General features: G+C 38.7%; 1 protein-coding gene across 1 annotated transcript in view; it reads left to right on the top strand.

Moving 5' to 3' along the window:
• Positions 1-14,967, top strand: part of Mctp2 (multiple C2 and transmembrane domain containing 2) — a 181,008-nt gene that overhangs the window by 162,569 nt on the left and 3,472 nt on the right. Inside the window, exons 20-21 of the mRNA XM_055623671.1 lie at positions 8,598-8,707; positions 14,638-14,735. Of these exons, the coding sequence (XP_055479646.1) occupies positions 8,598-8,707; positions 14,638-14,735 (208 nt within the window). The remainder of the gene's footprint in view (positions 1-8,597; positions 8,708-14,637; positions 14,736-14,967) is intronic.

Below are 14,967 nucleotides of genomic sequence, written 5' to 3'. Positions count from 1 at the left end.
TTGACACTTACGTATGTGAGATTGATTTTCAAGTTTTTAATTTGTTATTACTTTTAATTACTTTTTTTTAAAATTATTTTCTACCTGCTCCTTACTGATGTCTAGAAGTACAATATATTTTCCTCCACTGACCTTGTTTCTAACGACCTTGGTAGATTTTGTTCCTGCAGTTCTTATATGGAAAAGATTTGGGGTTTTCTATTAGATCTGCCTGTCATCTAAGAAACTTTTCATCCTCTTATTGCGGTCCCTCTGTATTTTAGTGTGGTTTGGAGCGTTGATCATGGATATAAGACAACACTGATCACAATTTGGTTGGTGGAGATAGCTTCCTCTGACTCCATCTCAGAGTGAAAGTTACCCTCACAGAAGACTTCTGCTATAGGTTTTTATAAAGTTGTTTTTCACATCGAGAAGAGTTCCTTTGGTGCATTGGTGTCGCTGGGTTTCATCATTATCGTGGGTTGAGTTTACCAAACACTCTTTCTACATATTCATGGGCATGGCACATGCGCTCATTCCTTTCTTTCTGCTACTAAATTGAAGGATTGTGGTTTGTGCTACAGTGCCTTCAAGTACTATTTGTGCCTCTTTGTGGCTGTGTTATATGCTATATGCACATACCTAGGATTTTGCATGTGTGATTAATACCGTGGCTAGTTAATTTTTTTTGTTCTTCAAAATTCCTCACAAGTAAAATATTCCTGTTGGGATTCGTCTCCTCTATTCTCTGACAGTTATTTTTTTTAATTTTTATTAATTATAGTTTATTCACTTTGTATCCCCCCCCATAGCTCCTTTCCTTCACCCCTTCCAACTCTACCCTCCCTCCCCCTTCTCCACCTATGTCCCTTCCCAAGTCAAATGATAGGGGAGGTCCTCCTCCCCTTCCTTCTGATCCTAGTCTATCAGGCCTCATCAGGAGTGGCTGCATTGTCTTCCTCTGTTTTGATGGAGTAGGAGAATCATCATTCCATTTCATATCTCAGAGAATTTGTTAGGGAGGCATCTGTGAGCACACTTTTTTTCCTTAATGTTTTTAAATTAAATATTCATCTCTTGTTCATATATATACACACACATATACAGTAACTCATGCTACTTTCTATAATCTATGTTTCTGTAGGCTGCAATTATTCTATAACATGAACATGTTTCTATAAACTGTAACTATTTAGATAGAATGTTCTGCTGGTTTCTGTGTGTTCATGAATGTGTGTGATGTGTGCCTATTGTAGGCGGGAGCTAGCATGCAAAGGACAGAGCAGAATGTTCGATGTCTGTCTCTGTGGCTCCCTGCCTTATTGCCTTAAACAGGGTCTGCCCCTGAGCTGTAAGGTTACCATTTTTACTAAGCTGGTTGGCCAGCAAGCTCTGGGGATCTGTCTGTCTTCATTGAGTTCTGGGTTTACAGGGACAGGCAGCCATGTATGACTTTTTACACAGGTGCTAGGGATTTGAACTCAGATTCTTATGTGGCCCAGCAAGCACATTTACCTGCAGAGACATCACAGTTCTGTTTGTTCTGCTTTTTTATTTGTTAGTAAGATCTGCAGCGTCACTGTACTTGATAGCTGTTTTTCCTTATTTTCTCCCTTGATAAATACTTATCATTTATGTTAGTCTTTGAGAGGATCACATGTTTGCTTTAATGAATCCCTGCTTCCTATTTCCCTTTCATTGGCTACTTTTACTCATCACTTTCTGTGGCCTTCCTTTATTGTTATTTTTCTACTTCTGGGAAATTATATCACTTACTTTCAATCTTTCTTGTTAATGTAAAGATCAAATCTTCTACACTTTCCTGTATGCACAGCTTTAATCCCATGAGAGACATTATGGATAGAAATAATAGTTGTTTGCATTTATCTAAAGTCATTTTCTGATTTTTATTTTGATTTATTTCTTGGCCAAGAAGAGTGTTGCTTAATTTAGATTACCATGGAAGTTTTCTGTACATCTTTTTGTTTCTAGATTGTCATTTCATTTCTTTATGTTCAGAAAATATTGGCCCCCAAAAAGCTTATTTTCATAATTCTTTATGTAAGCTTAGTAAGTATTTGGTATATTGTACTATGTATATTTCCTAAGTTCAAATTCCCATGGTTCATATCTTGTATGTGCACTAAACTTTGTTTTTTGGATGGATTTGTTCTAAAAGTTACTTAGAGATCTGTTAAAACAATCCACTATAATTAGTAACTATCTCTCCTTGAATTTTGTTGCTTTTGGGTTTCTATACTCTTGATGCTCTGTTGGGTTTTTGTTTTTTTTTTTAACTTTTTATTGATTCTTTGTGAGTTTCACATCATGCGCCCCAAATTTACTCATCTCCCTCTCTCTTTATATCTGTCCTCTGCCCTTGTAACCTCCCTTTACAAAAGAAAATATAAAGCAAAAATAAAAAAGTACATAAAAAAATCTTGACATGGAAGCTATAGTGTTTCACAGTATGTCACATGCTATTTACCCTTCTATCCACACATCTTTACTTGTAAATGTTCTTGCAATGAGTCATCGGTCTGGTTCCAGGCCTCTGGCTTCTGCTTCACCATCCATGCTAGAACCTCACTGGGACTCCTCTCAGTTATCCTGTTGTTGCCCTGTGTCATGGAGATCCTCTAGCTTTGGATCAGCAGGACTGGTCTTTTCACGTGTTCCAGCAGATCATAGATGAGGGAGATGTTGGGAAGGGCCAACTGAAAGCCCTATGTCTGGGCCTGGGTGGTAACTGAGTTTGTCAGCCCATCAGCTCTCCAGCACTCACCCCAGCTAGCTCAGTCAATGCTGCAGCCTGAAATGGGCAGGGTCAACTCTCTGGCTTTCATGCCCTCAGGCTGGCTCACCTACACCCATGCCACCAGAGCCTGGTCTACTGTGCTGCTCAGGCGAGGTGCCTGTTCTGCTCTCCTGAGTAGTGTGGCTGGTGGAAGGTGGGACTAGATCTCCAGAATGCTGCTGACAATGAGGGACAGGTCCAACTCAGTACCACACTTGGATGTCAACATGGTCCCAGGCAGCAGCATAGATAAGGGACATCTGCACCATCTTTAGTGGTAATATGAACCATGGGTGTTGATACAGATCCCTGCTGATGCCTGGCCATTGACCCAGACATGGTCCTCAGTGGTAGCGTGGGCTGAGACTTCACAATGACCTCAGGAGGTGGGGCAGGCTCCTGATAACAAGCTATTTTTCTCCACCCTCTCATTTCCAGTTCCACCTCCCTTCAAAATGGTCAAGCAGTCTGTTTCTCTTTCTCGACACCTGTCCACCAATACTTACACATTATAGTAGATCCTGCAGCTGGCTTCTGCGTGCCTATAACCAGCCCACAGCAGCAGGTAGACTTTGAGTGTCCTCAGCTTAGCCACAATGCTGCTGCTGCTTGTTATGGTGCAGGCATGCCTCTGGATTTTTGTTCTTGTTTTTGCACATTAAAATTGTTGCGTTTTTTTTAAATGAATTGCCTTATTAGTCATTAGGAAGAAACATAACTTACTGCTAATGAGATTTTGCTCTCTTGCTGAATTACATGAGTATGGCTATGCAGGCTTCCCTTTGTCAATTTCATGTTTCATGTTCACCTGTTTTTTTCAACATACCTGGCATTGTTTCTAATCTCACTCCTGCATCTAACATTTGATATCTTTCCATCATGGCATATACTCTATTCAAATTTTATGTAGTTACTGATAGGCTTAGATTTCAATGTCTGATTTTTAAGTACCTTATTCATTCTCAATATTTTTATGACTTTTTTGTTGTTTTTTTAATGACTTTTCCATATTAAACACGGTTTTTTAATATGTCAATTTGGCTTCAACACCTGAAGTCGTCAGTTCCTGAATGTGTTTTCTGCTGTCCTGCTGGCTCTTACTTATGGAGCCAGGTGCCCTTTGGTGTCAGCTGTGAACTTCCATGTTGGGGAAGCTTGGATATCTGGACTGGTAATACTTGGTACTGGAGAAGAGTTTGCCAGGGCTCACCTTGGGCAACTACCAACTTGAGATTCATGTTTTTTTGTTTGTTATTTGTTTGTTTTGTTTTGTTTTTTCTTAAACATTGCTCTCAAAGCTTTTTAATTTGTACAGGTAACCTAACGTCAGATTGTAGTCCTGTCTTCCTGGACCCCAGGTCCTGACAATATCTAGCTAATCTTTCCTATATATTTATATGGATTTTCCTTCTGGTAGTTCTCATTTATTATTCATTATATTTCTCACTTATCCTTACTGTAAATACATATGCTTTGCACCATTATTATCAATTAAATTCTTGATTTAGGGATATCCTAGGCCTTTCCTTCTGCTCCTCATGCAGGTAACAGAAACGAGCTAAAAAATAAATCCCAGTATTTGGTAAAAAAAAAAAAATTGTATATATATATATATATATATATATATGTGTGTGTGTGTGTGTGTGTGTGTGTGTGTGTGTGTGTATATACACATATATATATACACACACAAATATTTGAGTTAACTTTCAGTATTCTTGTATTAATTTTATTTTCCCCATTATATTACCTTCTTATTTTCATGTCAGCTGAATGATGGCCTAGTTTCTTTCCAGAAATTTCAAATAATTTCTCTAGCACTTTACTCTTTTAAGAATATATGATATTATTGCCCGGAAGGGAATCATGATTAATGTCTCTTCCTAAAAAATAAATTCATATATTTTAATGCATTTTATTTTCTTTAGATTTCTATTTGATATAATTAAATTTCTTCTCATATTTATGTCACGTTTGTATGATAAAAAAGCAATGCAAGTAACTAAATATGTTAAATAACTATTGTACCATACAGTATTTTAAATGTTTAATGTAGATTCAGTTTGTGAGTTTTGGATCTATAAAATAGGAATGAAGCAGAGAGAAGCTGGGTTCGTTACTTATGGTTAAAGAATGTTAGAACAGAAAACTATGTTAAATTGCACAGTCCTAACAAATAATCTGCAAAGGTGCAAAGCTCAAAAGATCATATCTTTATACCTAACTGTGGATGTATCATATACCACCGTGAACAGCATGGTTGTCTGCTCATTTTTTCCAGCATTAAAACATATTCAAAATCACAGTTTGATAATTGCATTTGCTTTGGTTATATTTCACTTTGCAACGTATCCATTATAAAAATCAAACATGGCCTGTGAAAATCTCATAATGCACTCTGTGCCTCTTTTCTAAACTCCATCACATTTAGCTATCATTAACTGTTTGGAATATTTCCTGCAGGCATTTATTGCGGTATAGACATCTGTTACTATAGTGTCTCCACATGGGTAAATTTGGTAATAATTATATGTATGTATTGATGTCTATATTTTTATATTTTTACTAGCTCTCCATGCTTGGGGTGTGATATGTGTGAGTGGTTTTTGTGTAATGTTATTGTCTTCTACATATATATGATAGTGCAGAGTCTAAATATAATTCAATGTTTTTATGTTTCTTGGATTAGGCATTTTATTGAAAACATTTTTTTGTTGTTGTTGTTACTAACAGAGAGGTGATTTTTCTAAAAAGTCAGTGCTGTGTGTTGTGCATTGGTAGATAGCCATTCATGTAGTGTACCTCTGTGCCCTTGGGAAAGAATGTTCCTTAATTTCTTTCCACCCTAAGCATCATCACATTGTAACAACCCCAGCAACGGCACGCAGAAATCAGGAGCATAGCTGTAAGCCAGCTTGGACTATATATTGAGTTTTAGGCTAATATGAGACTGTGTTTCAAAAAAAAAAAGCAGATTGAAAATAAAAAAGATGCCCTACCAAATTTACAAATTAACAAGGAACACAAGGACGAACAATACAAAATATATGTATTTTTATTTAAGAATTATAAGTAGGCTAAAATTTAAAACAGCAAGTAAGTAAATGGCCAGTATAATATAAGTTCTTGTTTAATTCTAGAACTATCTATGATATGCATAGTATTAATAACACTGTTTCACTGAGAGGATATCATAATTCAGATTTATTAAATCAGTTCCCCCAATTACCCATTATTACAGTTGGAATAGAGCCCAAGCCAGTTGGCTTATAACTCAGTGTTCTTATGCACTTTTATAAACTGACTCCTGGCAAGAAAAAAAAAAAAAAGGCAATATTCAGCATAAGGTAGCCAACAGCTCTTTCCTCAGCTTAGTGGCCCACTTCCATTTTTAGGAGTGCTTTTTCATTTTTAATTACAATTTTATTTTGATATTGTAATTACATCATTTTCCCCTTCCCTCTGAACCCTCCCATAAACCCTACATTCCCCTCTTTTAAATTTATGGCCTCCTTTTTTATATCAATTGTTGTATACATGTACATTTCTAATGTAACCTACTGAATTCATGTAATGTTCCATTTTATGTCTATGTATTCAGGGTCGGACATTTAGTATTGAATAACCACTAGGTGTGTTCTTCCTTAGGGAGGACTATTTCTCCACCTCCAGTGCTCTTTAATCACCTGTAGTTTTTCTTGTAGGTTGAGGCTTTATGGGCTTGTCCTGGTCCACTTTAGCATATTCATTTTTGTAGGCTTTGTTCAGCTCATGTTTGAGCAGTTGTGCAGGTGACACTTTATGGGTGTATCTTCTGACATCACTGTCTCAATGGCAAAGTCCCTGTTCCTCTAGCTCTTAAAATCTTTCTGCTTTCTCTTCCACAATGCTTTCCGAGCTTAAGTGTGGGTGTTTTTTTTTTTCTAAATATATCCATGGATACTGGGCTTCACAACTCTAAATTTTAATAAGAGTGGTTTTCTGTAATAGTCTCTGTGTGCTATAAAGAAAAATTTCTTGATGAGGATGTGGACTACACTGATATCGGAAGATTTGGAGCTAGAGCCTCCAATGAGAGAAAATATCTAGTGATTGTCTTATTGAGCTAACACCATTTCAATTCCATGTGTAACACAGAAGGAGTGAATTTTCTCTCCTGGTTGCTGCCTGGGTTTCCTCCCGACCTATGTTATGTTTTTCTCTTAAACTCTAATAAAATTGTCCTTTAGATTCTCTAAAAGGTATACAAACTTGCTTAATATGAAGAAACTTCAAATTGGACATAATAAATATACTTTTAAATGGATGGAGATTATTAAAATATTAGTAATAGTTTGAAAGAGAGGGTGAGCTACTTGCAGCTTGTTAGTATTGGTGGCATCACGGTGTATGTAGATGCTACACAAGTGTGTCTTTGATTAGCCTATCATGGGTACATGTGCTTGTATGAGTGCATGCATTGTGCTAACAGGAGCATGTTAGGTGTTCTGCTCTCTGGTTTCGTGCCTTGTTCATTTGAGGCAGTCTTTCAGTGAACCTGAAGGTTGCCATTTCTGCTGGGCTGGTCATCCGGTGAGCTCCTGGGAACCAATTCCTAGTGACTTCCCAGTGGGGTTACAAGGAATATAGCCATGCTCCACCTTTTTTCCTCCTCCTCCTTTTCCTCATTCTCTGTCTCCTCTTCCTCCTCTTCCTCTTCTTTCTCCTCCTCCTCCTCCTTCTTGGTATTGGGATCTTAACTCAGGTCCTCATGCTTGCAGAGCAAGCAGGTTTACCTACTCAGCTGCATCCCCAGCCCTGAATATTATTTACACAAATCAGCCTCAGTTTGTTTATTTGTGAAATGTGGTTAGTAACTAAATGGCATATTATTAAGAGTGCTGTTGCTCTCCTTATGGAGCTCCTGTCCTCTCCAGGTATTTTTATCTCACTTTCTTTTACAAGATTCCCTGCACTCTGCCCAACGTTTGGCTATGAGTCTCACCATCTGTTTTGATACTTTGCAGGGTAGAATCTTTCAGAGGCCCTCTGTGGTAGGTTCCTGTCCTGTTCCCTCTCTTTTCCCTCTTCTGATGTCCATCCCTTTTGCCTTTCTGAATGAGGATAGAGCACACAGGGATGTTTTCTGAGACTGATACTCCAACCAAGGACCATTCATGGAGATAACCTAGAACCCCTGCACAGATGTAGCCCATGGCAGTTCAGTGTCCAAGTGTGTTCTCTAGTAATGAGAACAGAGGCTGTCCTGACACAAACTGATTGGCTTGCTCTTTGATCACCTCCCCTTCAGGGGGTGCAGCTATACCAAGCCACAGAGAAAGACAGTGCAGCCACTTCTGATGAGACCTGATAGACCAGGATCAGAGGGAAGGGGATCAGGACCTCCCCTATCAGTGGACTGAGGGAGGGACATGGGTGCAGAAGAGGGAGGTAGGGTGAGATTTGGAGGAGAGGGGAGAGGGCGCTACAGCTGGGATACAAAGTGAATAAACTATAATTAATAAAAGTAATGTAGCTCAAATACATGAGCATAATATATAACACTTAATGCCTGAGGCTAGCATATTCTACTTCCTCTGAAATCATCCAATATTTCTCCTCATTCACTGTAAATAGAGACACTAGAAAAAAAATCTATCTACTTCTGGTACAAGCCAGAAGTATGTCTATATACAAATCATGTCTATATACAGGTGAAGCAAGTGGTGGAAAATAGCTCAGGCATAACTAAACTTTTAAAATTGTCCTTATTTTGTAACTGTACCAGAAATACATGTGTTATGATGACTTAACTGACACGAGTGTGGTTTTTCTACAGCATGTTTAACTGGACAGTCCCTTTCCTTTCACTGCTGGCCTGTTTGATTCTGGTCATAGCCACTGTCACTTTGTATTTCATCCCTCTACGGTATATCATTCTACTCTGGGGTAAGTCTGACACAGTCCCTTTGCTAGCAGGACGGTTCCAGGTAAGAACAAATTACTCATTTTTAAAGTACAACCATAAACTTTAAATGTGCTCTTGTTACCAATTAAACATGAGATTAAGGAAAACATTTGGTGAATGAAAACTTCCAGGCCTTTCTGCAAAGGCCAGTTTCATGAGGTCTCAACATGGATATTTATAAGCCCCGTGCAGAATCCCAGTCAAATGAAACTATGATCAGGCTTGCCATTTCCCCTTAGGCTTTCCTGCTCATAAATCCCTTTGAATAATATAGAGCTGTGGCCTAGTAAGTTTGCGGAAACACTGTGATTCAAGTGGTGGGCAAACACCTGCACCTTGCCCTTTCTATACAGTAAGAGTGGGTTTGGCCACTGCCTCACTGCTTCTGACACTTCATCTCAACAGCAGGAAAGAAATGAGGTAACCTCACAGTTAAACCCAGAAGCAGCGTGGTGAGAGATGGACATCTGTGACCCCTAAGCAGTGGGTCAAAGAAGAAGCTGTTGTTTGCAGGGGACATGGCTTGCTCGCCTAAAATTTAACCACTTTATGAAGCAACAGGAACAAAATTATCAACTTGTCACATGCCATGCTAGAGTTCACATTCCAGCAAGTAGCTGGAGAAAAATAGAAGGTTCTGTGTGGGTTCACACATCTTTTCTGGAATAACAAAGAAAGTGTAACTAGGAGCAGGCTAGCTTCATTGACGGAGAAGCCAGCAGCCTTTGTCTTATAACTATTGATGAAACTCCCATCTTCATAATTTCATGTGATCTTACACATCGCAACATTCAGCAAAGTCCCAAAGATGAGAGACTGCCTAGATACAGTCACCTGTGAGCAATAACAGAGAACCTGGGAATGAAGATAAAAGCTATACCTTTTTCTAGAACCATCAAGAAAATCTACCAAGAAGGTGTTGGTGGCATGAACCCTGCTGATGCAGAAGCCAACGTGAACATTTGGAAATGAGAGGAGATATATGAAAAATGAAACACCTCATAAGATGACATAATGGCAAGAACAGGGGCAGGGCAAGGTATCCTGGCCATTCTCTGTGTTATTTAGGTGGTATCTTAAAGTTCTTTCTATTGTAGCCAGTCAAAGAAAAAAAAAAAACATTCTAAATCTTCTTCATGGAGTTTTGACTTAAAAAATTAGGCATGATTGAGGATCAAGTATGGAGTTTGAAACACTGCTGAATTGTATGGTTAAAATAATTTTATTCTTTCTGCATTTTTATAAGTATTTATTTTTAAAGTCCAATTTCTGTTTACATTTAGCACTCCCGTGTTATTTTCTAACCAGATGGGATTGATAATGATAGGCCTTTGGCTACTATCTTGATCATGCTGAGCTGAATGCCATAGTCGGCTGTTGAACACTGTGCATATTTCATTATTCTTCTGAGCATTCTTCCTTCCATGAAAAAGGCTGATAGAGTCTTCCCTGTATTTCCTCAGGAGATTGTTTCTGTGAATCTTGTGAATACTCATATCTCTAGATGTTTAAGTCCCATGTATAATGACATAGTATTTGCTTGCAACCTGTCCATACTCTCCTCTATATTTTAAAATGTCCCTGGATTACTAACATATAAAATATGATAAATGATTGCCATACTCTCTTTTTAGGAAATGGCAAAGGAAAGTCAGCTTAGGTTCAACACAACAATGTTTTTGCTAATATTTTTGAGCCCTGGTTGTCTAATACAGGGATCTGAAGTTCAGGCTTAGGGGAACTACACAATTGTGTTTCCTCTTCTGATTGTCACTTTTGGTAATCCTATGTCCTTTTCCATTCACCCAAATCACTCTATTTTCTGATTGTATAGTTTCACATTATGGCAGCTATGTAATATCTCTTTGCATCAACTTAACAAAAGATTTCTCTATTGGTTTTTCAGTTTCTGGCTGATAGTGCTAAACAGCATGGAGTTCAGTTTACTCTCATTGGCCCAAATAAACCCTTTCAGTTTTTCATTCTGGTTCAGTTTAATTCTCTTTTATTCTGGTTTCGTTCTACACTCTATACAATAGTTGGTAGCTTATTGATAAGTTTACTATAGTAGTAGGTGATGGATTCCAACCCTTAGCCACCACTATGTGATAGCTTGCCTCATCTCCTTATGTGAGAGGAATTGCCTTTCAGAATATATTCTGCAATTCTATTATGACTTCTTCTTTCACAAGGTGAGTTAGTTATTAGTTAGCATAGGCTCAGAGAATACACCTGCATGTCTTTTAAGTGATTATACCCCCTGTAGACTCACATGTTATCACATAGAAAAAGTAACATGTATATGCCTAAAGCTTCGGCTGTTCCTTCTAACTTTGGTAAGGGTTACATGACTTATTCTAAAACTTTCCTGTTAATTTTTATTGATCACTAAATCAGATGAATTGGTGTCAGAGACTAGCTGATGGCTTTAACCCTTCAAAAATATTTAACCAAATCACATGCACTAGATCTCATAATATGTAAAACAAATACTTTTGTTGAAGCGTTTTAAGCATAGCAATTATTTTGCATAAACCCATGAAAACAACTTAAATTCAGAACTCTTGTAGGAGATACCACTAGAGGCAGAAAACTCACTGTGAGATTTTTGACAGGTGAAAAACTCTTTGCCCTTTGGCTCTCTAATGTGTAGTTTAGGCATGTGGGTGTAAATAGTACATAAGGAGTAATTGAAAACACAAACATTGGCTCTGTCTGCTCATACTTGAGCTCTATAAATGTGACCGGCTGTGGCCTCCACCACGTCTGTATTTTGGGAGAGAGACTTTGGAAATTTCCTCAAAGGTCCAGTTATGACAAAATTCTGAAATAGTCCTTAGAAATCTTTCTTTTCTGGACATTGCTAACTTGTATGATGTGTGCATTTCCAGATGTCTCTAGGGGACTTTGTTGACCTGTGTGATATATTCAGAAGGCCACACATTTTCCACTATTGTGTCCAATGTATGTCTTTTTGTTCCTTTTGAAATGTTTTCCGTAATTCCTTTGATTCTTTTCTTCATCATGATAGTCTCATTATCATCTACCAGTTCTGGCCTCAGATACTCGCAGTTTTTGCAGGGTAGATAGAAACTCCCCATGCTAAATTTGAGCTCTGTGTACAAAGGAACCATGGTCCACTCACCTCTTATTTCCATTTGAGAACATGCTATTTGTCACATGAAAGGAACTCCAGATTTGACTGAACAAGATGGACTCCTCTGTCTTAAACTCAACCAAAGTGCTATACTTGGACCTGTGTATAATGTATCCAAGTACTTGATAGACAGTGTCATTCTCTGCCAGGTAGTTATTATGTTACACAAATACAAAGTTGCCACACAATTTCTCCAAGTTATTTTTTTTTTCTACTGGAGTCCTCAGCTCCATTAACTGATCTGTATTTAGTGTGGTCTGGGGCTACTCAACAATGCCATTTCCCTCTTATTTGACTACTCTTTTTTTTTTCCTTCGGTCTTGGCTAACAATGTTTACAGCAGATAACTGTATCATTTAGTTGAAAAAAAGAAGTCTAAACTTAAGAGGAGTATTTATTTAGATCAAAACACAATTTCCATGTTTGGAAATGTGCTCCCAAAATAGTATTATGTCATGCATAATAGCACAAAGACCTGTTTTTCCATCACTGCCTCCTGGTGTCACTACCTAATTGATATCTAGACTGATGATTCTAGTTACCCTCTCTTGCTGGCTCATTAGGCAATTGCAGATTATAAACGTGATTCTACCATCAATCCTGGAAACTACAGAGAAAAAGTTTTTATTATGAGGATTTTATTGTCAGACATCTTGGGCCCAGGACGGTTAAGTGATAGACCTGAAACCACACAGTTAATATGTTATGAAGCTAGAATGGGAGCCTGTACCTTTGCTATTGCCCTATTAACCCACAAAGGTGACCAAGGACTCTGTGATATCCTCTTTGTACTTGATCTCACATAATAGATAATTTAGTAGAATACCTGAAATTGTCGAACCTAAGATACCTTGAAAATAAGCTATGCTTCTGAAGCATTCAAGCTGAATACCTTGTGATTTTTATTCCAAGTTTTTCAAACATAGTCAGTTCTCACTGCATTGTGGACTACTTCTGCCTTTATGGGTGCATCTGAGCTGCTGTGCAGGTTTGTAATCTCCTCAGTGACTAAGAATGCAGTGTTTTGATCGACTGTGATATTATCCCTGCCTTGCTGTTCGTTGTAAAGGCTCCAGATGCGCACACTATATATAATTAACAATGGAAGATACATCTTTTCTCAATACGTCTTTGTCTCCCTTCATCACTTTGCCTTGTCTGTTTTCTTTTGCCAAAAAGCCCATGCTACAATTAAATGTCTTTAGAATAACACAGTGAGAGTATTTTAGTTTAAAGGAACGCTGGAGGGAATTTTAGTTCCAAACACGAAGCTTGCTGTGGGGGTAGAGGGAAGAAAGGCAGAGTGCAGCTTTGACTTGAAGGAAAGGGGAGCGTTACTGAGATCCTTCCCCAGCCCAACCACCAAGCCACCATTTACTCATGAACAATGGCTGCCTCCCATTTGCAAAGCAGATGTAAATCTGACCCCCCAAAGAAAGGACTGGAGGTTGTCATTGTGTCAGGTACAATGCCATGCAGGAAGTCTAGTCCTTAGATGAAAGCAAAGTCATATTTAATGAACAAAGGGAAACATCAAACCTTTTATGTGATGGGGACTGTTGAACTTGGCTTCTGAGTAGGAGCCATTCAGAGCACAGCTAAGCTGAGCATTCATTCAGCATCATTGGGACAGGCGGGCCTTCAGATACCATCCTTGTTAAACAAGCACCCTGTGGCAAAACTTCAGAAGGCCACCTAGTCTTTCTGCTTCTAAAACTCAACATGAAAAAAAGGGTTGACATTTGGTGAAAAGACTATAGCTTATGAGATCTGGATAAGGCAGAGCAGCCCCAAGTAACAGAGTAGAAGACAAAAGAAGGTTCGGAGGGATCTCTCTCTGCAGAGGAAACCATGCTCTGAGCATGCCCAGGAACTCCAGATGCACAGCTAAAGATTGACAGAGGCTGTAGGGTCTCTAGGCATCTCGAACATTGAACCTCATTCTAATTACCGCTGTCCCCATTAAGTTGGTGTGGATTCTGTTGCTTGGACAAACACGTGTGCCACTGTTGTGGTCCATAAATGAAGTTAGTCACTGCTGTAAGATAATTTTCCAATAATAACTTTTCACAGTTTCTGCCAGCAATGTGCAATCAACATGTCAAGTTCTGTTCTGCAGTGAGAGAAAAGGATCCTGTGAAAACAAGGAAAGGGAAAACGGTTGTTGCAGTTTCTTTCTACCCGCTAAAGCGCCCCCCCCCCCATTTTCCCCACAGCCTATGTTTGGTCCAGGGCATCCAAACAGGGACTTGTTTTGACTAGTAGAGGCCTTTTCCCATCTGGGACATTTGTTTCCATAGCAGAGAAGGCTCTTAATCAGTGGTAACGAAAAGAGCCAATCAGTTCCCCTGCTTTAGTGCATGTTTCTGCAGCCCTGCTGCTGGCGTTGTAATGGGATTTTCACAGCTGAAGAAGGCAGAGCCCTCTTTCCACAGCATGACCCTCCATACTTTCAGGAAAAAGTTGTTGTGACTGATGCCACATGACAGGGACTTGTGCACAATTGAAAGCACAGTGATTGTTTTCACACTAATTTTTACTTGTGACTATCTCTCCTCCTCGACTCAGGCATGTTTTCAAAGATAGATAGTAGACAGGTAGGTAAAGGATAGATAGATAGATAGATAGATAGATAGATAGATAGATAGATAGATAGATAGATAGATACACAGATAGAAAGACAGAAAGAATAGAGATAGAGGTAGGTTTGTAGGTAGATATGAATGGAAAACGCATTGTGTTTTTGTTTTTCAGGCATAAACAAATTTACTAAGAAGCTTCGAAATCCTTATTCCATAGACAATAACGAGCTCCTAGACTTTCTCTCCAGGGTGCCCTCGGATGTTCAGAAGGTACGTGATTGGTCATCACCCACAGGGCAGCAGCACTGAGTTCTTACCAGCCCTAGAGGTCTGGAAGGGCAAATGGCTGTGCTTGTGTGAGTTATTGAGCTAAAGAGTCAGAAAATCCATGAAGAGTTCTTTTTGGGAGGTGAGGGGGAAAAAAACAACCAGCCCTTCATCCAAAGCATATAATGACTGAGGAAAATTATCCTGCAAAAAGCTACTTAGGAATGGATCTGGA

The sequence above is a fragment of the Psammomys obesus genome, unplaced genomic scaffold (assembly GCF_907164565.1).
Source record: "Psammomys obesus unplaced genomic scaffold, mPsaObe1.curated_primary_1811, whole genome shotgun sequence".
Taxonomy (NCBI): domain Eukaryota; kingdom Metazoa; phylum Chordata; class Mammalia; order Rodentia; family Muridae; genus Psammomys; species Psammomys obesus.
The sequence above is the reverse complement of the archived record's forward strand: the minus strand, read 5'-3'. Positions and strand labels throughout refer to the sequence as shown.